Raw genomic sequence first — 24,914 nt, 5'->3', positions numbered from 1 at the left:
AGTTATTGCCGTTGCTTCTCATTCAGCAAATAGAATTATATGAAATTGGATGATACTAGCTTCCTCCATTTTGGGCTCTGTTCCCTCAAAGGTCAACACTGTCGAGATGATTTGCGATTGGTTCAACAGCTCAAATGAAAGCCAGTTCAGCAAAAGTTGAATTCCCTTTGCCTTCCTGAACAAATTTACTGATTGTGGTAATTTCATTGAAATGAACAGTTTTTTTGTTCCAGTTTTTTGTTTGTTTTGTTCTCTGTTATAAATGCTGATCTCTATGAATATATTAAGACAAAAGACATTTTGTGGTTTCGTCAGCTCGCTGCATTAGCAAAGCCTGGGTGTGCGATGGCGACAGTGACTGCGAGGACAACTCGGACGAGGATAACTGCGAGGCGTTGGTGTGCAAGTTATCTCACCACATGTGCGCTACCAACGACTCCATCTGTCTGCCCGCCGAGAAGCTGTGCGATGGCACTGACGACTGCCCGGATGGCTCTGATGAAAAACTTTGTGGTAAAACATTCTTCACACCCAGAAACATTTCTACACATGAAGCACGACACAAAACTGGGTTAGGTACTTTCTGATTTTGTCCAGGGATATTCAAAATACTACAAAAACTACACACACACACACACACACACACACACAGAGCTCTCCAGTTTCGGAAACACTCCAACCTTTTCATCTTTGTTTCTTGCATGCAGACTTGTGTTCATTGGACAATGGTGGTTGTAGTCACAACTGCAGCATCATTCCTGGAGAGGGCTTCATGTGCTCTTGCCCCCTGGGCATGGAGCTGGGAGCTGACAACAAGACCTGCCAGATCCAGAGCTTCTGTGCCAAACACCTCAAGTGCAGCCAGAAGTGTGAACAGGAGAAATCCAGCGTCAAGTGTTCTTGCTACGAGGGCTGGGAGCTGGAGTCTGACATGGAGAGCTGCAAAAGCACTGGTAAGAAAAGACAGAGACCTTTTGGCATAGTTTATTATAGAGTTTATTCACTCCTACAAATTAAAAGAGTTTCTTTTTGGCTCCAGATTGAGAGCACCATATTTTTCTTTTGTTCAAGAGGCTCTACAGTACCGATTCTGCTGTATGTATAGACAGTATCTAATGCATCAAGGTGTTGAAGTTTTTCCAGAGAGCGAGCAGCAAACCCCCCCAGTTATTAGTCTTTTTTTTTTTTTGGAGAGCACAGCTCAGGGAGATGCAGACAGCTGTGGCAGGATTTGATCTAAGACGGTTTGTGAGTCTGGACTTTGAGATGAGATTCACTAGGTTGAGACACTAACACTTCTCTGGGTATAATTTCTTTGCCCTCAGATCCTTTCAAGCCTTTCATCATCTTCTCCAACCGCCATGAGATCAGAAGGATTGAGCTTCACAAGGGGGAGTTCAGTGTGCTGGTACCAGGCCTGAGGAATACCATCGCCTTGGACTTTCACCTCAACCAGAGCACCCTGTACTGGACTGATGTTGTTGAGGACAAGATCTACCGTGGGAAACTGTCTGAAAATGGAGGTGAGGCAGCCGGTTTGCTACAGCTTTCTGTAATTTTAGGTTACATTGAAAGATGGATGTGGTGGGTGAATGAATGGCCACTTAGAACAGTCTAATTTACATAGTAATGAGTTCATTTTTCAGTGTCATCTTTTTGTAAGTAAAATAAAAATAGTAAAGTGGATTGTTCCCTGTGAGATAGCAAATCATGTTTAGTGCTTATAACTACACTTTTTCTCAGAAAAGAACTTCCGCTCAGCAAATACACTCTGTAATTTCTCAGAGCCAAATGTTTTTTAAAAGAGTCTGTGGTCAGCAGTGGCGGTCTGTGACCCTGAATAAATCTCCCAGGTCACTGTCGGCCTTCCCTGCTTCAAAACCCCAGGTCTCCTTGCCAATCAAGGTTGTGTTCCCAGCACTGCACTTCGGGGGCACACGGAAGGCTTTGTCTCTTCCCATTTATCTCAGTACTCGCTGTGCGTGACTGCAGCCAGAACACTGATGTAGCGTAGGAGGCACAACACGCTGTAGTTCCAGTTCCCAGCCCTCGAACTTCACCATTAAAACAGGGCTTTTGAGCAGAGACATTGTGACTAACTCATACATCAGCCCCTGCTGCTTGTTATTGAAGCAATTTCAGCAACTCCAAAGTCGTTGCTGTACACTGGGTAGTGCCAACTGCTCAATAAAGATGCCGCTACCCACACATATGCACAGAGAGGCAGACAGAACTCCAGCATTCCTTAAAGCAAACTGTGAAGAGGACCTATCCCTCTCCCTCTAATTACCACTGGAAGGACTTGTGAAGAACTTGTCTGATCCCCCACAGCCAGAGATGATCACACATTTTGGTTTTGCACTTAGTTTGCATGAGAGCCAATGGGTTCTGGGAAATAATAAAAAGAGAGGGAGGTCTTTCTTAGAAGTAGGGCAGTGGGGTTGGGAAGATAGCGCTAGTCGAAGTCACACTGACAGACACAGCGGCAGTGCATGCCATTCACTGACGGATTCCATAAGAGTAAAGAAACAATTCAGTGTTTGTCAGGGTTCGTGTTCTGTTTTTTTTTTTTTTTTTTTTGCTGCAATGAACCATATGTGCTGGCCAGAGATTTACTCACCCTGGAGAATGTGACATGAGCCAAACCATTAAACTAAATTAGCTGAATTACAACTGCTCTTTTCTGCTTAAAAGGCCACCAACATTAAAATGCTGTAAAATGCAACAAATGATCAATCTTGGTTTTAAGTACCCATTTTTCTCTGTGTCAGCCCTGACAAGTTTTGAGGTGGTGATCCAGTATGGGCTGGCTACTCCAGAAGGCCTGGCTGTGGACTGGATAGCAGGAAACATCTACTGGGTGGAGAGCAATCTGGACCAAATTGAGGTGGCCAAACTGGATGGAACCATGAGAACCACCCTGCTGGCCTGGGGAGGTGGAGCATCCCCGGGCCATTGCCCTAGACCCTCGTGATGGGTAAGAAGCATAGATCAAGGGATTCTAAAGTCATGGTTACCCATATTCATGTGTTATTCTTCCTTTGAATTTCCATTTCAGTTGTCTATTGGCATCAGTGCCTCAGTGTAGGATACATTAGGACATTATACTGTACACATCTGTGATAATCCCCCCCCCATACTGATTATTTTCTGTTGGCAGAATTCTGTTTTGGACAGACTGGGATGCCAGTCTGCCCAGAATTGAGGCAGCATCTATGAGTGGTGAAGGCAGACGCACCATCCATAGGGAAACCGGCAGTGGCGGCTGGCCCAATGGACTCACTGTGGACTACATGGAAAGACGCATTGTCTGGATTGATGCCAGGTAGCATTTGCCACCAGTCTCTGAATATACAAAGTGCTCTCATTGCACTGCATCTACCCACTCACTGATTGCATCACTGACTCACTCAGTCTTTTATCTCTTTCTTGTTATTATACATTTGTTAATAAACATGCTGAGGTGCTATGCTTATGTAAAACTACAGACAAAGTACAGACTCCTCTAATAACACAAGCAACATGCATATAAGCTGATGCACACAATACTTCTTTAATGTAAAGTATACATCTCTGCCTTCATCTTCTCCAGGTCAGATGCTATCTACTCCGCTATGTACGATGGTTCTGGGCTGATTGAAGTGTTGCGGGGTCATGAGTATTTGTCCCACCCTTTTGCTGTCACCATGTATGGAGGCGAGGTCTACTGGACCGACTGGAGGACTAATACTCTGGCCAAAGCTAACAAATGGACAGGACACAATGTCACTGTAGTCCAGCGCACAAACACGCAGCCCTTTGACTTGCAGGTCTATCACCCGTCCAGACAACCACAGGGTAGGTTGCACACCGGGTAGAGATGCATAAACGCTCACACACAGAGAGAGAGAGAGAGAGAGAGAGAGAGAGAGAGAGAGAGGTGGGGGTTGGTGGGAAAGAGAGCCCAGAGCACATGAAATCACAGATTTACCCCAGTCTGTCAGCGTGGCTGACTGATGTGGGCTTTAACTCAAAGAGAGAATGGTGACAAGCTCACAGTTCATTGCTGACCATGTTGATTCACAGCTCCTATTCCCCAAAGACAGCTGACCTTTTAGAGCCGTGAGATGTGTTGTCTCCTCACACCGGCAGCAATTTGGACACCTCCCGCTGCCTCGTTGATCAAAAAGTCACCTCACTGTTTGGCATTTCCCACCGGCTGGGTAGGAAATAAAACCCTCCTCCTGTGATTTAAATGTCATGTGTTGATCTCACAGACGCACATGATTGACAAGATGTCCGTAGGATTGTCAGAAGTGCTTTGCAGTATTCTGTCACATTGAACTGTCACCTTGATGTTTAGTAGCCAGTGGCTATGGGGTCCCAAGGGTGTGTGGGTAGCAGAGAGGCACTGGGTCCTGTAATTGGAGGCAGGAAAAGAGAGATCTCACAGAATTGTTGATTGACAGCCGCAACCAATGCTCATGACAGTGATGAGGCAACAAGCTGTGTTGACAGGTCTGGTAGACAAAGTCTGTTTCTGCACTCTCAGTTTGCTTGAGAGTCCATTGATGGAGAGGTCCATTACACCCAGGAAAATGAGAAAATAACTCTTGACTGTGACATTCTGGAAACTGCATCTCACATTGAAACTCTTGGCTCAGTCTGAAACTAGAATGTATAGGTTGCTTTGAAAATATCATATTCACTGCAGTCTGCAAAACATATTTTAAGCCTCCACGGAAATGCCTCCTCTCTCTGTGTCTCTCATACGCCACATTTCCTCTGCCGTCTTGTGTGTCTTTCTCTCTTTCACCACATTTCCATCATGACTTTTTCTCTCCTTCAGCTCCCAACCCATGTGCCACTAGTGATGGTAAAGGCCCTTGCTCCCACCTCTGTCTCATCAACTTTAACCAGACCTTCTCCTGTGCCTGCCCTCACCTCATGAAGCTGCAGCCTGACAAACGTACCTGCAAAGGTAAGGACAGATATGGTTTCTCACTAACACGTAAGTACACACACTTACAGGCATTTCCTCTTACCTTAAAATCCACTCTTATGCAGAGTGCACACACAATGCTGTGATATATAATCTGTGACATCAAGGAGCAAGGGACGGACTCTTTGTTTGCAGCAATCTTTTCTCACCACTGTCGAGACTGCTACGGTGCGCTCTGTTCCCGAATGTGACATCAGCATCATTAGCTGTCATCTCTTATGACTGAAGATCTGATTGCATCTCCTCTGTTTGTGCCCCACAGCCTTTTTTGCTTTCATTTCCACTTCATTTCGTATAAAAGACTGAAACGAGTGATGTGCTGGTCTCTGCTTTGATTTATTGCAGTGCGATTTCGCGAGTGGGTTCCATGATGGTTTTGAGGGGAAGCTGTGGGAATTTCTGTGCATGTCTGCACACATGCTCTCATTCTGAGTGTCTGCCTAAATGTTTAGCATTCTGCAGAACAATCCTCATCTCAGCAGTGTAGATGTAAGGATAATTGGATTAGAGGGCGTCTGATGCATTCTCCATTAACACAGGAATTTTCAGGGAGCTGAGCAGTCTCAGCCAAACAGACACCACTTAAACTGAGTTCACTTGTATGGATTCTGGATTGAGGGGGAGTTATCTTTTATCTCTACCTCCCATCTCCCATGAGGTAATCAAGCCTCGAGAAGGGGCAACGTATTACTGACTGATGAGTTTGACCCTCTTGAGCCTCTGTCTCCTGGGATCCGGCTGGCTCCCTTTGATTGTGCTGCTAGTACAGAGAGAGGAAGCCCAAACTCGACTAAACCTGTATGAAGTCTTTGTAGCTAACATTGGACTTGCATATGTTAAAAACAGATATTATCTAGAGCCAAGGGAAATTTGAAGACACTGAATAATTTTACTTTATCTGCATTTTTTTCTCTTGTCATTGTTCTGTGCATATGTAGACAACAAGGACATCATTTCTTAAATGCAGTAGAATTTATTAAAATCTTACACTCGCTGTTTGTTTTTCTTTTTCAGAATCCCGCAAATTCCTTCTTTACGCTCGTCAGATCGAGATCCGGGGCGTCGACATCGACAACCCTTACTACAACTACATCATCTCCTTCACCGTGCCAGACATAGACAACGTGACAGCGGTAGACTATGATGCCGTGGAGCATCGTATCTACTGGTCAGATGTTCGAACACAGACCATCAAGAGAGCTTTCATCAACGGCACAGGGGTGGAGACTGTTGTGTCTGCTGGTAAGAATAATCTCAGGAATATCTATTTTATGTTGTGATTCTTTTTAACGTCACTTGGAAGTTTAGATTTTCATAAATGAACAGTTTTTCTGTCTAAAAGTCCAGAAAAGTTGAGTTACTGGAAACTGAATTAACAACTTTATGACAACACATTGTATTATCAGGAAGTGCTAACCTTTCCTTTGTGGTTCTGACACTCCTCAGACCTTCCTAATGCTCACGGGCTGGCTGTAGACTGGGTGTCCAGGAACCTCTTCTGGACCAGCTATGACGCCAATAAGAAGCAGATCAATGTGGCCAGACTGGATGGATCTTTCAAGAATGCTGTCATCCAGGGTTTAGACAAGCCCCACTGTCTGGTGGTGCACCCTCTACTGGGGTGAGTGTTAGCTCCAGTTAGTGAGACCTACATTAAGTTAACATGTGAATTCTCATTTCTCTTCATAATACTCAAGTAAGTCTTTACTGACTTTATTGCACAGATAGCAGAGTTTTCTTAGTTTACTTCTTAATTACCTGTGGATTTTATGTATTCTTTAGAAGAACACACTTTAATCTAGATAAAACCATCAGTCTCTTAATGCTTATTCTCTGTCGACCTACTTGTTTTTCCTCATTTGATGCGCCTGATGTGTCTTGTGCTGTAATGTCTTTGGTAGAGTGTTGTGCTTTAGGAAATAGATTTCATCCCCCCTCCCCATCTAATATTATTCATATCTCTCCTCAGGAAGCTTTACTGGACTGATGGTGACAACATAAGCATGGCTAACATGGATGGTAGCAACCGCACCACACTTTTCACCAATCAGAAGGGACCAGTAGGTGAGCAGATGTACCCCTTTCTTCCAAGCATACCTGGTTGCAAAATAATACTGAGTTTCTATTTAACTCTGCAGTGTGAACACAGATTAAGCTTATTAGTTTAAGAGAAGTATATATTATAATAGCATCATTATTCTTTCCACTCAGGCCTCTCTATTGACTATGAAAAAGAGCAGCTGTACTGGATCAGCTCAGGAAACAGCACTATTAACCGGTGTCAGATGGATGGATCTAGACTGGAGACCCTGGAAGCTGCTAAAGGCAAACTTACCAAGGCTACTGCACTGGCTATTATGGGTAAGATGAAAAAAAAATACTGCTACTAATTGTTAATTATATTAGTGCTTATATTCTAGGGCAGACCAATATTTTACTAGCCCATGTCAAGGGTATAACTTACAAATCTGTTTCCTTCATTGTAGGAGACAAGCTGTGGTGGGCAGATCAAGGAACCGACCAGATAGGAACATGTGACAAGAAGGATGGCGGAAACTGGAAGATTCTGCGAAACAACACCTCTCCTATGATGCACATGAGGATCTATGATGAGGATGTGCAGAAAGGTAAAAAAAAAAAAGAAGATATCATTTGAAAAGAATGTTACTGCTTGTGGTTTTTGTCAGTAATGAGTCAAAAACTGATTCTTTATAAACCATCTTTTTTTTCTCTCTCTCCTGTAGCGGGTATTAACCTGTGCAGTAACAACAATGGCGACTGCTCCCAGCTGTGTCTCCCCACCTCACCAACAACCAGGGCCTGCATGTGCACTGCAGGATACAGCCTCAAAACAGGACAGCAGTCCTGTGAAGGTAAGACACTGCTTCACAGCTACATTCACATATACAACAGGAATGCAGAGTGTCCCTAGAAAAACAAAAAGTGATTGTGCTTTGCCTGAGCAGGTATGGGCTCTTTCCTTCTTTACTCTGTCCATGAGGGAATCAGAGGAATTCCACTCGACCCAGCAGACAAATCTGACGCCTTGGTGCCAGTGTCTGGCACCTCTCTGGCCGTCGGCATCGACTTTCACGCCGGTGAGTGACGCTGAGGGACGTCAGCAACTAGATGGCTTTCGCTTGAGTGACATTTTAAAGCTGTCATTATCCCAGGGAAGTGACTATTTATAGAGTGAGACAAAAGGCCTTTTCCTTTTCAGAGAATGACACCATCTACTGGGTGGACATGGGCCTGAGCACCATCAGCAGGGCTAAGAGAGATCAGACGTGGAGAGAGGATGTGGTCACCAATGGCATTGGCAGAGTGGAGGGCATCACTGTCGACTGGATAGCAGGTCTAGACAAGTCCAGTTTGAAATCCTATTTTAATTCTGTTCAACATGTGCGCCTACTCCATAATTGGACAAGCACAGACAAAGGATGACATATCTGATTCATGTCTGTTTTTTTATAGGAAATATTTACTGGACTGACCAGGGCTTTGACGTGATTGAGGTGGCCAGGCTGAATGGCTCTTTCCGCTATGTAGTCATTTCTCAGGGCCTGGACAAACCCAGAGCGATCACTGTCCACCCAGTGAAAGGGTAAGATTTCCTGCCAACAGTTTAACTCTGCTCCCTGTAATAGGGTTTGGCATACTTGGGATGTAGTTTTTTTTTTTCCAACTGAAATACACTACGAAGTCATCTCTTGTGTGTGTGTCTGTGTGTAGGTATCTGTTCTGGACTGAGTGGGGTCAGTACCCTCGTATTGAGCGTTCTCGCTTGGACGGCTCCCAGAGGTTGGTCATGGTCAATGTGAGCATCAGTTGGCCAAATGGAATCTCCATCGACTACGAGGTGTGGACTCCAGCTGACATCATACCACTTAAGCTTTCCTAAACACATTTTTCTTTAAACAAAAAAATCTAATTTCCATAAATAAACTACGATTTTCCCAGAGACTGAACCATGGTTTGTTGAGCAACAAGAATTATCCATGAGTTAAACAGATTCAGTTGGTGATTCATTAAATGCCCGGTGGCTTCATAAATTTGATTTGAATTATAATATATAACTGAATTAGTTTAATGTAGCCACAGTGGTAGTTCACAATTGTTATGATTGTTTTTTGTAATTTCTCACACTGCTGTATTTGCCAGATGTATGTAGCTTCATATTTAAAAGTCCTTAGAATTTAACTTTAGTGCTGCTAAGGTCTTTGCTAATGCTTGTCACAACGTAGTATAAAATCACCCAATATTGTATATTAATTTGTTAACATTAAGTGCTGTAGCAAACAAGCTAAAGAATGAATTTTGATGTCCTTGTGTTTTTATAACAGGACACCATCACATCAGTGTCCTAACTCCTGACTTTACTTGAATAATCATCACTATTTAATCTCTGCTCTGTCTCTGCAGGAGGGTCTTCTGTATTGGTGCGATGCCAGGACAGACAAGATTGAACGCATCAACCTGGAGACTGGAGAGAATAGGGAGCTGGTGCTGGCCAACAACAACATGGACATGTTTGCTGTATCTGTTTTTGAGGAATATATTTACTGGAGTGATAGGTCAGTTCATTGGATAAATGTGTCTGTTTATTAAACCATTTTTTCAGTTGTTCTAAGTCATTAAAACTTTTTGATGTTTGACAGCTTTTGACTCATGAAAGAGATTTCATATTGTAGTGTGGTGTCAACTGACTGACAGCATTGTCATCTTTTGTTTAGGACTCATGCCAATGGCTCCATTAAGAGAGGCAGCAAAGACAATGCTACAGATGCTGTGCAGCTCAGGACTGGCATTGGTGTACAGCTTAAAGACATCAAGGTTTTCAACAGGGCCAGACAGCAAGGTAGGAAAACAAAACACAAAACATACATATACCTAAACTTCATAATGTACTCTGAAAGTCTGGCAAACTTGTCACTAGAACAGTGGACTGCCACATGTAGACAAATACAAGCCTTTGCACACTTAATGATAAAAACTTTTACTACCTAACTTAATAAATGCCCCCAGGAACTGATGAAATGCTGTGTTTAACCACGCTGATTATTTTGTTTAACAGCATACCTCATAAATGTGTCACACTGTCCCCAGGAACCAATGTCTGCAAAGACAAGAACGGCGGCTGCGAACAGCTGTGCCTTTACCGTGGCAATGGAGAGCGCACCTGCGCCTGTGCTCATGGCATGCTGGCAGAGGACAACCGCAGTTGCCGCGACTATGACGGATACCTGCTGTACTCGGAGCGCACCATCCTAAAGAGCATCCACCTGTCTGACGAGACGAACCTAAATGCGCCGATAAAGCCGTTTGAGGACCCTGATCACATGAAGAATGTCATCGCCCTCAGCTTTGACTACCATGGCGGCGGAGGGAAGGGGGCCAACCGCATCTTCTTCAGCGACATCCACTTTGGCAACATCCAGCAGATCAACGACGACGGCACCGACCGCAAGATTGTGGTGGACAGTAAGTGTCTTCAGTCGCATTCATTATTTATGTCAAAAACTCCACTGAGCTCCACTAAGCATCTCTCATAACTGCACCTAAACAATTCCCCTCCACTCAGCCTAAATACATATATTTTAACTGTGCTGCCTAGTTGGTACTCTTTCTTTTATCCTCTCCATTAATAATTGAATGTTGTCCCTCGTCCCCTCGACACTGTAAACAGCCATCATCACACATTTTGACAACACAAGCACCCAGGAGGATTCACTGTAATGTACACACAGCTGCAGCTTCTCAACTAGAGGAGACTGACATCACTTAGAGCTGCCACTTGAAGAAGACACACTTGCACACACTCGCACGCACACATGCACACACAGACTGTGCTTTTTGCTTGTTTCAACACTGAAGTGTCTTTTCAGTGACACTCCTTTTTAAATGATTCAAGAGCAGGTTGTTGAACTCAGAAACCAGAAAAACATTGCATTTAAAAGCCCTGGACCAAAACTGTTCTTAGCAAGCAAAAATCAAAACATTAATTATTTGATAGGAAAGACAGGAAAACAAGTAAAGTGCATAGGGTTAGTGTGTTTATTGATGTTGCCTTGAGATCAGGGTTTTGAACAGATTGCAAGAATGATGACTACATTCTCCACATTATTTTTTCATCCACCGACTGAATTTATTCCATCAGGATGAATTAATGCAGCTGAAGTTAGAGGAGTGTATTAGTCCAGATAGGACTTGGCAATAAATCAAACATTCATTAGAGTTACAACATGATGATATGATCATATTGTGTCACTGTTTTACTTTATTCTGATGGCCAAATTAATAATTCAGAGCATGTTGTAATCAAAAACAAATATTTGGTGACAAATGAAAAGTTTTACCTGATTTATTACAAAACAATAGAAGGCAGATTATTACATTTAACATCACCATGTGTATTTCATATGTAATCTTGCATACATTCCCATGAAGTGAAACATAAAAATATACATAGATATAGTAAAATATTCTCATAATATCAGAGTATTGTTTTTGGCCATATTAACAAGCCCTAATTCCAGGATTTAGTAATGAGGTAGAATTGTTTCTCTTCTCGTCAAAGACTCAGTTTTGGCCTCTCTCTGAGGTTGTGTCCAGCTCAAAGGGCTGTACCATGTCCCTGCCCAACACGCAAGGACAAGTAGTCATGCAGCTTTTGCACCAGGCCCAGCGCTCTCTCCCCAGGTCTAGTAAGTCTCGTCTAAACTTCTGAGACATAAAGCCGTACAGCACAGGGTTTACTACTGCCACTGAGGATGCCAACAGTCTGGCCAGGATGGCAATAGTATTGTAGCCAGGTGAGCCTATTACAGTTCCTCCAATGAAGGAGAACATGAGGGCATAGGAGGGCAGCCACAGGAGTGTGAAGACCAGGACCAGGAGAGCTGAAGTGTGAGTGACCTGGCTCTGGTAGCGTTCCAGCTGGGGAGCGTTCCCCAGCAGCCGTGCGTGTTGAAGGAAACAGTAGATCTTGGCGTACATCAATACAATGATGCCTAGTGGTAGAGCGAAGCCGAACAGGAAGAGAGCAATGCTGTACACCAGCTGGCTGAAGTTGGACAGGAAGGCAAAGCAGTACACGGCGCTGGATGCTGTAACGGTGCGGAAGGCAAACTGTGGTGCCGCTAAGGCTGAGGCAGGGACCCAGAGCAGAGCCACCGTCAGCTTTATGCGCCTGTGCATTCTCGAACGGTAAGCCCAAGTGGGGTGAACCACTGTGAGGTAGCGCGTCACCGCCAAAGCTGCCAGGGTGAAGACTGAAGCAGCGGAGCAGGCCACGCCCAGGAAGCTGATGGCTTTGCACAGGAAGCTGCCGAAAGGCCAGAAGCCCAGGGTGATGGCGGAGGTGTGGAAGGGCAGGCAGAGCAGCAGCAGCAGGTCAGCGGCGCTCAGAGCCAGCAGCAGGGTGTCTGTACCATGCGGGGGTTGGCTTTCTTTCCTCCTCCTGCCAGTAAGGATGGTGATGACAAGGGTTTGGCCCACGAGGCCGGTTACCAGAATTAGCCCGTCCAGGATGGGCACCACGACTTTAATCAAAGCCTCGTCTGCCCGGTTCATTTGGCCAAGGCTGCTGCTGTTTACTTGCTGCCCCAAAGTCTCCATGCAATCACAATAAAGTGTATTGAGTAATTAATCTAATGGCCTGTTAATGTTAAGCATCAGAGCATTATGTTCACAGAGTGCCTGAGTGATGCATCTGTTGACTCTAGTTCATGTCTTAAATTGTATTAGTCACAGGCATGACCACAGTCCATTACGACAGCCAGTACTCTCATAATGATAGCAATTAGTTAAGCAGTTAAACTCATACTGGTCAGCTGACCACTTCATCGACATTTATAGCCAGTACACTGTCTGGAAAACAAATATTACAGCTTATTTATTTTTAGTTTGTCTGCAGAGCTGCAAATGCAACCTGCTAAAATATACAGTCTATCATTATGTGGTTGAAATTCATTGGCCAGAGATAGCTGAATGGTTAAGTCCACTGCCTCTTGAGTCACACATGCTCCTTTTGCTGTCTGGCTAAAAATGTGTCTCTTCCACTCTGTGACTCTCTCTGTTTTCCAGCTGTCTGAAGATGTATAAACTACTTAAAGATGATTAGATATGGCACCTTCTTTTTCTGAGGGAAAAGAAAGTCCCAGAAAAACTCTTAACATGTTGTGCTGTTATTTAGTTTTACTTAAAAAACAATGAAAACATGACCTCAAAGAGCAGTCCCTGGACGCTGGCTTTTCCTTGGCTGCATCAGCATCTCCCTTGTAATCCGAGGAGGAGCAGTTTGGGTCAAAATCGTGAGAAATGTCAGTGCAGCAGTTACTCTGTGGCTGTATTGATTTCTTGAAACCAGGCAGCAGTGGACAAATTCATCCCAGTAGTTGCGAACAGACATTCCACTTTAAAAACAGTCAATGCTACTTGATGCTAAGTGGTGACCGCGGCAGGAGGCATACTGTCCATTTAGAAGCTCTTCAGAGACTTGTAACCTGTAGACTCCCAACAGCAGAAGAGTGCTGTACAATGAACATGATATTCATTCCTTGAAGGAAAAAATAAACAAGTAGTGATAAAAACAAAGAATAAAAGCTTAGTAAATGATCAGGTGTCACTTGGATTACAGCACTACTCCTGTGATTGTCAGAGAGGCTGTGTTCCTGAGTGGCAGTGGTCTTCCTGACAGGTTTCCTCCATTGTTTACTCAGTAACCAGGGGCTGAGCTGATCTAGGTAAGGGGAGGGGAGACTGAGTTTCTTCTCATTACATAATACAGGCTTAAACAAACTTGATTCAGTCCTGTTCAGTGTGTGATCTGACTTTAATCCAGGCTCATGCGCTGCATATCTTTTTCGCATCTCTGTTTTCTGCAGCCTGATTGGAGATATTTAAAAAAAAAAAAACAGACAAGCGTGACTTTCTTTGCATGACACTATGTTTCATTCCTAAACTGGTCTTTTAGTTGCATTTAGATTGGTTAAGAGCATATTCAGCCTTAAAATTGTCCTACATTAAGGTTGATTATGGCACTTTGTCGTTCATCTGAAACATCTATTAAAGGGCAATTATTGACTTTTAGCCAAGAGCAAACAGTTGTGTGGAGTGTTCAGGTTTTTATTGTTGAGTGTAAGTGGTCATAAACGTGGTTGCTAGTGTGACTAAAAACAGATGGATGCTCACCTTGGAGCCTGTGAGACTGCAGTACAGTGTCTTTTTCCATGATGTTATGTGTCATGTGGTCAGTACAGATAAAAGATAGTACCACTACTATATGTATCATGAGTCAGGGGTCGCAGGATGAAAGGACGATGGAGAACAGCTGCTTTATCTTTGCCTTTCGCGGCTGACTTCTTCACCCAGGCCTGTGTCCCCAAAGTGACTCAAGCTGTTCTAGTTGCAGTTTTCTTCCCAGAGCAAGAAGTCACCATGAATGAGAGTGTCCACAGGGAGCTGTATTTGTATGTGCAGGCAGCCAGCCATGAAATGACAGGATGATACAGACTCTTTAAACCCTCTCCAGGAACAGCAGGCTTGGTAAATACTTGGATCTGCGAGGCACCGTTTCCATTTTACTCTTTTCTTCTTTAACTTTTCTTTTTAACCTTGTCCGTCTTCCTCACAGCACCATTCATGAGCTGATGTGGGAAGAGGGGGAAAACCTTAAAAGCATTTACCATTGCCTCTTTAATAAAGTCTCACCCTGTTAAGAAGTTGGGGGCAACTTGTTACAGCTATGACAGTGATTAATGATTTGTTGAATTCTCACTGAAGGTCCTCATTAAAGCTCCTACTAACACCCCTGAGAGGTGATATTTTTTATAGGGAAATAAAAAGAGCTTGTTCTTCTCAAGCCTTCTACTTCTTAAAGCCTTTGGCTGCACAGCGACAAAAGAACCATAGGCAGAAAAACTATCATCAATGGTCCAAAATATTTACCCAGGGCCAACTTCTTCCTTCTCTGTTCCACAGATGTTGGGTCAGTTGAGGGCTTGGCGTACCACCGCGGCTGGGATACATTGTACTGGACCAGTTACACAACCTCCACCATCACTCGCCATACTGTGGACCAGAGCCGCTCTGTGGCCTATAACCGCAACACTGTGGTCACTATGTCTGGAGAAGACCACCCGAGAGCCTTTGTGCTGGACGAGTGTCAGGAGTGAGTCATTAATATTGAAACTCAGTGTTCTGCGCTCAGGGCCCAGCTCCAATAGTATTTCTTTCTCTTTTCCTTTTGAACAGAGGATTTATTTTAGTTCGCTCAACCGTGACTTTTATACCAAGACATTCTGGGAGCTCCCACTGCACATCATAATACTTGTCCTGTGTTTGTTCCTGCTTTAGTCTCATGTTCTGGACCAACTGGAATGAGCAGGCTCCCAGCATCATGAGGGCCTCTCTAAATGGAGCCAATGTGCTCGTGATCATCGGCACTGACATTAAAACTCCCAACGGTCTGGCCATAGATCACCGTGCTGAGAAACTCTACTTCTCTGACGCCACCTTGGACAAAATTGAACGCTGTGAATATGATGGAAGCAGCCGTTATGTAAGACAGACATCCCTTTCATTTTTTTCTTTTGGTTATGAAAAAAACATGCAGACGTTGAGTTATATTTCTGTTTTCTGTGAAATTAAGCCTGCAGTTTTTTTCTTCAGGTTTTGTTGAAGAATGAACCTGTCCATCCATTTGGCCTGGCTGTGTATGGAGACTACATCTTCTGGACTGACTGGGTGAGGAGGGCTGTGCTAAGAGCTGACAAGTACACAGGAGGGGATATGAAAGTGCTGCGTGCCGACATCCCTCAGCAGCCAATGGGCATCATTGCTGTGGCCAATGACACCAACAGCTGTGAGTATCATTCACCGCAGTCATTGTAAAGTTTGTACAGGTTTCTTCTCTCAGTTACATAATTCCAGCAACTGTCACTGGTGTTTTCACAATGTTTCAAAAGGGCTTGTAGCATTTTATTTAACCATGCTAATGGCATGGTTAAGGGCAAGGGCCATGTTGGTCTGTCAGTTAGTGTGCTGGCACACCACTTTGCTCCAGACTGAAACACCTTTAACTAGTGGATGGATTGCCATTTAATCTGATAGATATTTGTGTCCCTGTCAGGATAAATAATAATCACTGTAGTGATATCCTGACTTTCCCCCTAGTGCCATCATCATGTCAAAATTAATGACATTCCCAGCAACCTCAGTGGTACTTTGTGTTTATTGATAATTAGAAAGTGTAAGATGGAAACTAAAATGTTTTCATGTTGGTGTTAGCATTTAGAGCCATTAGCACGACTGCAGAGTCTTATCATGTAAATCATGAAAGGCAACATCCACAGACTATAAATGTTCATGCAGAGTTTTCTACTTTAATATCACTGAGCCGCACTATAGTGAATTCATATCATTAGATACATTACATGAGAGAAAAGTCTCCTTGACACTCTGTGTTCTACATTTCTCAGGTGAGTTTTCTCCTTGCCGAACAAATAACGGAGGTTGCCAAGACCTGTGTCTGCCCACATCTGATGGACGGGTCAACTGCAGTTGCCGTGGCGACAGGCAACTTCTGGAGGACAACACCTGCTCTCGTAAGAGGGAGAATGTCTTTGAGCATTTTAGGATCAAATTTTAGAAAGGCTCCTCCTGGTTAGAAGGTTGATTTTCATTTAAATCCAATGTTTCTACCTCACCAGCGCTGAATATATCATGTGGCAGCGTGGATGACTTTGAGTGTGGAAATGGTGACTGCATCAACTACAGCCTGACCTGTGATGGCATGGCCCACTGCAAGGACAAGTCTGATGAGAAACAATCCTATTGTGGTGAGTTTTTATGGAGCAATTTGTTAGAGAACAATGAGCTGTCACAGGTCATCATTTATACTTTATCATTTGCAGATGATTAGCTGGGTGTCATATTTAAAGCAATTTAGAATGAGTGCCCAAACTGAATAAAGTATTAGATAATGAGGGAGTGTGGGCTAATATGTGACTATAGGACAATCAAGGAGAAAATGAGTACAAGGGATAGAAATTTTGAGCCAACAGAAGTGGTTAAGAGAAAGAAGTAATTAGTTTAAATATAATAATATACTTTAATATACTCTGCACTTCATCTAACTCTAATCAACTGCTTTTCCTCCATAGCCAATCGAATTTGTAAGAAGGGTTATAGACGCTGCATGAATGGTCGCTGTATTGGCCACCAGTTCTGGTGTGATGGCACAGATGACTGTGGTGACCATTCAGATGAACTGCCCTGCAACAGTAAGTCATTTATGTCCATTTTATAGGTGCAACTAACTGAAAAATCTTTAGTGAAGCTTTTGACTGTTGCACAAAGAGAAACCATGTTAGCTCCCTATTTACATGATTTTCATATTTTGACACATTTTTAAATGTTCTGCCTAATACAACACTGCAGTGATTTTGCTGATCAAACTGTCTGATCTGCACTTTTAATGTCTTAACTGGATTAGTTCTGTCACATAAGTGCTGAAGAGTGGTTTTATTGGCCTAATGAAATGTTCTCTGACAGGTGCATATTTATAAAGTTGACTTAATGAAGAGGTTATATTTGCTTTTGAGGGCCATTTGTGAATTCAAAACCTCCTGTGCTTCCTGCAGTGACCCTGTGCAAAGCAGGAGAGTTCCAGTGCAAAGACGGAAGCTGTATCTCCAACTTCAGCCGCTGTGACCAGGTGGTCAACTGTGAAGATGCTAGTGATGAAATGAACTGTCGTAAGTAATCTTCCGTAATTCCATATTTTCTGTTCCTCCTTATTTACTAGATGTGGGGGAAAAAGACTTTTTAAAGTTAGTTTTTAAAAGCTTTTTCAATTTTCCTCAGAGCCCACAGATTGCTCCCGTTTCTTCCGCCTGGGAGTGAAAGGAGCATCCTTCCAGAGCTGTGAGAAAACCACTCTGTGTTATTTATCCTCATGGGTGTGTGACGGCAACAACGACTGTGGAGACTTTTCCGATGAGAGAAACTGCCCAGGTTGCATACTTTGTTTCCCCTCGGAATGCTTTCAACTCTTCTTAAATTGTCAAAGATTTTACTTTAGGTTCTTTTTTTCTGTTGTCTTGCAGATAAAAGGAAGCTTAAATGTCCAGTCAACTTCTTTGCTTGTCCCAGCGGTCGCTGCATTCCTATGAGCTGGACCTGTGATAAGGAGAATGACTGTGAGAATGGAGCTGATGAGACACACTGTGGTCAGTCTTCTGCAAAGTTGTCCTCTTAATACTCAGATGTTTCTTAAAAACACAAAGCATACCAGAGAAACCAGACTGTTTTTCTTTGACTGATTTCTTTGGGCGTCTTACCGCACACGGAAAAACATGACTTACGGTTAGGGTGAATTAAATAATTTCTCCAAAGTGCTGAGCTCTCTCTGCTTTCCCCTGCAGACAAATTTTGTACATCCACCCAGTTTGAATGTGGGAACCACCGCTGCATTTCCAGCCACTGGGTGTGTGACGGCTCTGACGACTGTGGCGATGGCTCTGATGAAGACCAGAAATGCAGTAAGTGACATATTACTTAGACGCACAAATGTAAAAGTACTTTCTCCCACGCCCAGTGAAGGCATTTGACTGTATACGTAAGATTTCCCGTTTTTAAATCATCAAGTAACATTCCCATAACGTTGTCACAGAATCCAAGACCTGCAGTCCTGAGGCTTTCCAGTGTCCCGGCTCCCACATGTGCGTACCTCAACGTTGGAAGTGTGATGGAGACAAGGACTGTCCTGATGGAGCTGATGAGAGTGTCAAAGCTGGCTGCGGTGAGTGGTGACAGTTAACAAAATAACCTCATGGAAAAATCTGTCCTCTTTGTGGTGTGATTGAAGGAAAAACATACATAAACACTCCAATTTCCAGCCCATTAACCAGCGTGTTTCTCTCCGCCTCCAGTGTACACCAACAACACTTGTGATGCCGAGAACGAGTTCATGTGCCAGAACAGACAGTGCATCCCCAAGCACTTTGTGTGCGATCATGACATCGACTGCTCTGATGGTTCAGATGAATCCCCAGAATGTGGTGAGTGTCTGTGTTTTTTGTTTTTTTTTTTTTGGCATGTGTGTCCTGGGAGAGAAATAGAGGAAGACTACAGACTGCAAAATAGGTTGTGAGAGAATGGGATTGGTGATTATTTTTTTTTCCGAGAGATTGATATTGAACTCTTGTTTGTGGTGCAGAATATCCAACATGTGGTCCAGATGAGTTCCGCTGTGCCAACGGTCGCTGCCTCAACCAGAAGAAATGGGAGTGTGACGGAGAGTTTGACTGTCAGGATCGTTCTGATGAAGCTCCCAAGAACCCTCGCTGCACTGACTCAGGTAAGGATTCCAGTAACCATTTTCTTAATCTCTTTATAGCTTTAATTTTTCTACTACAAATAATAAAGTACTAGTCATGATATGAGTAACTCCTTGTTCAGAAAGGCTGTAGCTGCACCATCTCTCAAAGTGACACTAATATAACAAGCCAGTTGTCTATGATTTCAGAGAGGACGTGCAATGAGTCAGCCTTCATGTGCCGTAATGGGAAGTGTTTGAATGAGACTCTGCTGTGTGACCGCAATGATGACTGTGGCGATGGCTCAGATGAACTCAACTGCTTCATCAACGAGTGTCTGAACAGCAAGCTGAGTGGCTGCTCGCAGCTCTGTGATGACCTCAAAATTGGCTTCAAGGTAAGGGGGGGGGGGGGGGGTTTCTGCCAAAGTGCAACTAAAGCAAAGCACAAACTCACTGATTTTAATTGGTTGAGAAATTATGCTTCGAATAGGCACACAGTTACCGCAAAGACAAATGGGGCGCATGCTATTAATGGTAAGTTAGTGAGGACCTGAAGTACCAAAAAAAAAAAAAAAAAAGTTTGGGAACCACTCACTTCAGGCATGTGGTTATGTAAGACCAAAACATGTTTTGGCTCTCTTTCTTGAAAGTAGGAGGCCAGTCTTAGAACAGTGTGAACTCTGTGTGAACTCTCATAGTCTGTGGTGTTGAGGCTGTGGTCAGAGCTTCAATTGAAAATGATAAGGAACAATTTAGAGTAAGCTATTGGAGATTGAGTAATACAAATGTAAATAACTTCACCATCACAGATTTGCCCTGCTGTGTGAATTCCTTTGTGCATATACTGGTTTAGTGTTTTGCAAATTCCCACATAATAGTGAAGGAGTAGAAATTGGAAGTGTGAGAGTGTGCGTAGGGAGTTCTTTCAAAACACAGATGTGCTTATGAGAAGTGACAGTTCAAGCTGACTTCGACTAGTAATGAATAAGTGCTTCCTCCTTCGTGATGCCTTGTGGTAGGATGATATTCCTGCCTGTTATTGTACAGACACATTAGATGTCATCTTATCGTTTACCCGTGCTCTCTGTTGTAAGAGAACTTAGCAAATGAGATTTGTAGCTATTTATGCAGCTCATTTGACAGAAGCAACTGGATTTCACATCAGTGTTGAGATATTGGTGCCAGTTTACATAGGAATTAGGGAAAAAAAAAAAACAGGCTTTTAGTAAAAAGCACATCTATCAGATTGACTGTTTTGCAACAGGCAGTGGCAGATTCTTGTAATTGGTCCAGACTAAAAGTAAGAAATGCCAGAACCCGTCAGCTGTGAGATTTTGACATATCGCCTGTGCTCTTGCCCCCCCCCCCTCCTTAGTGCCGGTGTCACCCTGGTTTCCAGCTGAAGCGGGATGGGAAAACGTGCGTGGATATAGACGAATGCACAGCCACCTACCCCTGTTCTCAGCGCTGCATCAACACACATGGCAGCTTCCACTGTCTCTGTGTGGATGGCTTTGAACTCAGCCCCAATGACCCCACCATCTGCAAGTCCACATCAGGTAAAGCATGCACGTAACACGTTTTGCATTTTGCAGCTTGCTCATAGCCAATTCAGTCCTGAAGCATATGTTCTGTGTTTGGTGATTGTGTGCAGAAGAGGAGCCGTATTTGATCTTTGCTAACCGGTACTACCTGAGAAAACTCAACCTGGATGGTTCCAACTACACTCTTATAAAGCAGGTGAGCGTCTCACCTGTTTTGGTTCTCAGTTTGACCTGCTGAAACACAATAACATGAAGTTATTATTGTTAGCCCACCATACACCTGTTAATACAATGCCTACATCTGTTCTAGGGTTTGAATAATGCAGTGGCGCTGGACTTCCACTATGCAGAACAGATGATCTACTGGACAGATGTGACCACTCAGGGGAGCATGATCCGACGCATGCGTATGAACGGCAGCAACATGGAGGTCATTGAGGAAAACGTCTTTTTATCTAATGAGAAATTTGAGCTATACTGATACTGAGGACCACTGGTTAACCAGAGTATTTACTTATATTTACAAAAGTTGTGTCAGTCTCTGACAGGAAAATTAACAACTGTCTAACCCTGTGTCTGACTGACCTGGCAGGTATTACACCGGACCTCCCTGAGTAACCCAGATGGTTTAGCAGTGGACTGGGTTGGCGGAAACCTGTACTGGTGTGACAAAGGCCGGGACACCATTGAGGTGTCAAAACTCAACGGGGCCTACCGGACTGTGCTGGTCAACAGCGGCCTAAGGGAACCTCGTGCTGTAGCTGTGGACGTACGCTATGGGTGAGAACCGTAGCTCATCGTAAACCTAGCTCATCGGTTTATATTATTTTAACTTGTATTCTCTAAAATAAGAAGAGTAATTGTGATTGGAACACTTTATGCCTTGATCTTTAGGTACCTGTACTGGTCTGATTGGGGTGACAACCCTCACATTGGGAGAATTGGGATGGACGGCACAGACAGAAGTGTGCTAGTAGAGGACAAGATCACTTGGCCTAACGGACTAACCCTAGACTTCATCAATGACCGTATATACTGGGCTGATGCCAGGGAGGATTACATTGAATTTGCCAGCTTGGATGGCAAAAACAGACACACAGGTAACATCCCAGTGCACAGAAATATTTTTTCTTTCTGCTTTTACACACTGAGATAAACATGACTGATGGGTTACACTTTTCTGACTCATAGTTAACAGTATAAGACCTCAGGTGCATGTATTGGCCAGTCTATTAATGTAAATTATATATATATATATATATATATATATATATATATATATATAGAGAGAGAGAGAGAGAGAGAGAGCGAGTTTTGCTTTCTTAAATAGAAAATTATGGTGATCAAACATAGCTAATTAAAAAAAAGTCCTAATTAAATTAAAAAGTATGAAGGCAGAATGCTTAGACTAGTTATGAATGATCGCACTGGTAGTGGAACAAGGATGTGCAGAAACTGGCCTGAATGAGTTTCCTCTTGTCAAATAAATACATACACATACTCAGGGACAGAAACACTGAATAGGGGAGATTGTCCCAATCAGTGAGGCCTCAAGCATGTATGACGTGTGCATAGTACTCAGTTGTTTAGCACACTAGCTACAATAGTTGATATTGTTGGCCGGCCGGGTGTGCAGAGGAATTCTAGAGCTCAGCGGGCGCTTGCATTGAAATTTCTCACATTTGCTAAGCTGCTCAATGCATAAACAGCTGTGGCATCCTATCATTCCCTGGATGAAGAACATGCATAATGTAAAATTGTGGGTATATGAGAGTATGAGAGCATCAGAATTCATTGGCAAGAGGGCATTGTGCTATGTATAAGTTTTGAGCATGCTGAGTTTTTCATTCAACACAATGTTCCAGCAAAAATTCCAGTGCTGATGAAAGCATGTTGGAGGAAAAACTACTATTTATATGATTACAAAGGCAGTTCAAAGTAGAAGGTCATATTTTCTTGTTAGTCTACCTGTAGTGTGTCCAATGAGTTATGCACCCCTCCTCTAATACACACACACACACACCATACAAACACCAGTGTGGCCTTGTATGTGTTTGTAGAACAAGACTTGGCTTGTTTGGAATCAGATAAGTATTGACCAAAGGGCGACTCTTTGCTAATTTGCCTAATATCTCAGTTCAAGCTGATGTTGTAAAACCACTCCTATCTCATGATAAAAACATTTTAATTGTTTAAAGCGTATTGTTAAAATCAATGCTGAAATCGCAATCACTTAATGACAAGGTGTTTTGAACTTGTGCCATGTGTGTGTGCATGATGTGTGTTTTCCTGCATGTGCCTATCCATGCATGTGTGACGTATTCTAAATGCTGTTTTACAACGGAAAATAATTGTGTTTTTCCACAATGTACCAGCGTCAAACACTGAGAGCAAACACATGATATGACAAGAGTATGGGTGCAGAAAAAGTGCAATTGGAGTGTAAAGCCTAATGAGGTGTAGAGCTCATTACATAACACACAGATGTAGTGGAGCCATCCTACTCTGCCTCTGTTTTACATTAACAACACAAGAGTTTCCTAACAGTTTCTCTTTGGGGTACAGCAACATTACAGCAGCAAGAATAAGATACGATTGATTGCTAAAATAACTACATATGTCACTTAATTTCTAGAATATTTTAGACATGTATTATATTAACCTCTTGCTTGCATTTATTTGACACTAGCTGTTATTGTGCACACACTTCAAGCCTTTAGTTATGCCATTTTGGAAGACAGACATACAAAGAGCTAAAGAAAGCTAAACAATATGAATAAATCAGAAGAGGGTCCATTTTTGATCATGGCACTGACAAGTCATGAAATTTTTCTTAGGAACATGGCGGGAAACCTTCAGTATGAATGATTCAATTATTTTCTCATAAAGAATGTGACTCATTTTTGTTTTGTGTGTGGTTTCACAGTTCTCAGCCACGACATCCCCCACATCTTTGCCATGACCTTATTTGAGGAGTACATCTACTGGACTGACTGGGAGACCAAGTCCATTAACAGAGCTCACAAGACTCTAGGTACCAACAAGACCACCCTGATCAGCACGCTTCATCGACCCATGGACATACACATTTACCATCCCTATCGGCAGCCCGAGGGTAAGTGACGCTCTCTACACGAAGCGCGTAGAAAAACCGATGTGTAAAGGCTTGGGAATTTGACAGAAAATAGCAAGTACAATATTAGTCCTTGTACACATGTATATTTGTTGTGAAATAAAATCTTTAGTTTATGCACTGTGGCCTAAGTATTATATATAAAGATGAAGACAACTCTTTGTTCTCACTTAATAAATATATGAAGCACAAAGACAACAGGGGAAACAGTGGGAAAAAACTGATTTAATTAACAAGTTCATATGAAATTCCAACTGGTGTACATATACATTTTCATGTTTTGTTTTTTGTATATTTTTTTTTCAATTCCCAAATAAACTGTAACAGCCCTATTGCCCAACATATCTTACCTGACTCTGTTTCAATATAATGCATACAAACTGAACAGCTATTATCACCATTAAGGTATAAGAATTCATTATATGTGTTGAAATATAAAGATGAAAAACACACACTCTCACAGATACACATAATTATAACTCTCTCTGTTTTAATTGAGATATCGTAAAACCTCAGTCTTGTGCAGACAGTCATATTTGTGCTATCAGAGGTTAAAACATTTCTAATTTTTCTGTCTCTTTCACAGTGCTCAATCACCCGTGCCAGACAAACAACGGCGGCTGCAGTAACCTCTGTCTCCTCTCTCCTGGAGGAGGCTACAAATGCGCCTGTCCCACCAACTTCTACCTGGCCAATGATCAGCGCACCTGCATGTCCAACTGTACAGCCAGCCAGGTAGGGAGGCTGTGTAAACATCTCATCATCTACTGTGAATATGACTTAATGACTACAGTTGATAAGTGGCTTTTCATATCTCCATGTCTCGCTGCGGCTTGTTTGGCGAACTGCTCGTACCTGGTGATTGTCTATTGACAGCTGGCTGGTGGCCCAGCGCTACAGTAGCTAGCTTCTGGTTTGACAGTGGCACTAAAG

At 43.0% G+C, this 24,914-nt stretch overlaps 2 protein-coding genes across 2 annotated transcripts in view; one reads left to right on the top strand and one right to left on the bottom strand.

Moving 5' to 3' along the window:
* The window catches only part of LOC108876439 (low-density lipoprotein receptor-related protein 1-like), an 84,326-nt gene that overhangs the window by 48,021 nt on the left and 11,391 nt on the right, over positions 1 to 24,914 (top strand). The window contains 42 exon segments of the mRNA XM_051071210.1: positions 316 to 513; positions 708 to 953; positions 1,326 to 1,523; positions 2,772 to 2,929; positions 2,931 to 2,977; positions 3,161 to 3,325; positions 3,593 to 3,837; positions 4,829 to 4,960; positions 5,996 to 6,223; positions 6,428 to 6,602; positions 6,951 to 7,045; positions 7,193 to 7,342; positions 7,468 to 7,608; positions 7,726 to 7,854; positions 7,948 to 8,079; positions 8,202 to 8,336; positions 8,456 to 8,585; positions 8,714 to 8,840; positions 9,404 to 9,555; positions 9,715 to 9,839; positions 10,088 to 10,462; positions 14,963 to 15,152; positions 15,338 to 15,542; positions 15,653 to 15,845; positions 16,462 to 16,587; positions 16,693 to 16,821; positions 17,146 to 17,265; positions 17,626 to 17,739; positions 17,849 to 17,998; positions 18,091 to 18,213; positions 18,409 to 18,525; positions 18,657 to 18,785; positions 18,916 to 19,044; positions 19,203 to 19,343; positions 19,512 to 19,699; positions 20,680 to 20,863; positions 20,959 to 21,044; positions 21,159 to 21,278; positions 21,441 to 21,628; positions 21,743 to 21,948; positions 23,775 to 23,963; positions 24,568 to 24,716. Of these exon segments, the coding sequence (XP_050927167.1) occupies positions 316 to 513; positions 708 to 953; positions 1,326 to 1,523; positions 2,772 to 2,929; positions 2,931 to 2,977; positions 3,161 to 3,325; positions 3,593 to 3,837; positions 4,829 to 4,960; positions 5,996 to 6,223; positions 6,428 to 6,602; positions 6,951 to 7,045; positions 7,193 to 7,342; positions 7,468 to 7,608; positions 7,726 to 7,854; positions 7,948 to 8,079; positions 8,202 to 8,336; positions 8,456 to 8,585; positions 8,714 to 8,840; positions 9,404 to 9,555; positions 9,715 to 9,839; positions 10,088 to 10,462; positions 14,963 to 15,152; positions 15,338 to 15,542; positions 15,653 to 15,845; positions 16,462 to 16,587; positions 16,693 to 16,821; positions 17,146 to 17,265; positions 17,626 to 17,739; positions 17,849 to 17,998; positions 18,091 to 18,213; positions 18,409 to 18,525; positions 18,657 to 18,785; positions 18,916 to 19,044; positions 19,203 to 19,343; positions 19,512 to 19,699; positions 20,680 to 20,863; positions 20,959 to 21,044; positions 21,159 to 21,278; positions 21,441 to 21,628; positions 21,743 to 21,948; positions 23,775 to 23,963; positions 24,568 to 24,716 (6,659 nt within the window).
* LOC108876440 (galanin receptor type 1-like) lies at positions 10,477 to 14,236 on the bottom strand. Its single transcript, XM_018665944.2, has one exon. The coding sequence runs from the start codon at positions 12,596 to 12,598 to the stop codon at positions 11,561 to 11,563; it is 1,038 nt and encodes a 345-aa protein (XP_018521460.1). The 5' UTR covers positions 12,599 to 14,236; the 3' UTR covers positions 10,477 to 11,560.

This window comes from Lates calcarifer, linkage group LG6, assembly GCF_001640805.2.
Source record: "Lates calcarifer isolate ASB-BC8 linkage group LG6, TLL_Latcal_v3, whole genome shotgun sequence".
Classification (NCBI taxonomy): domain Eukaryota; kingdom Metazoa; phylum Chordata; class Actinopteri; family Centropomidae; genus Lates; species Lates calcarifer.
The sequence above is the reverse complement of the archived record's forward strand: the minus strand, read 5'-3'. Positions and strand labels throughout refer to the sequence as shown.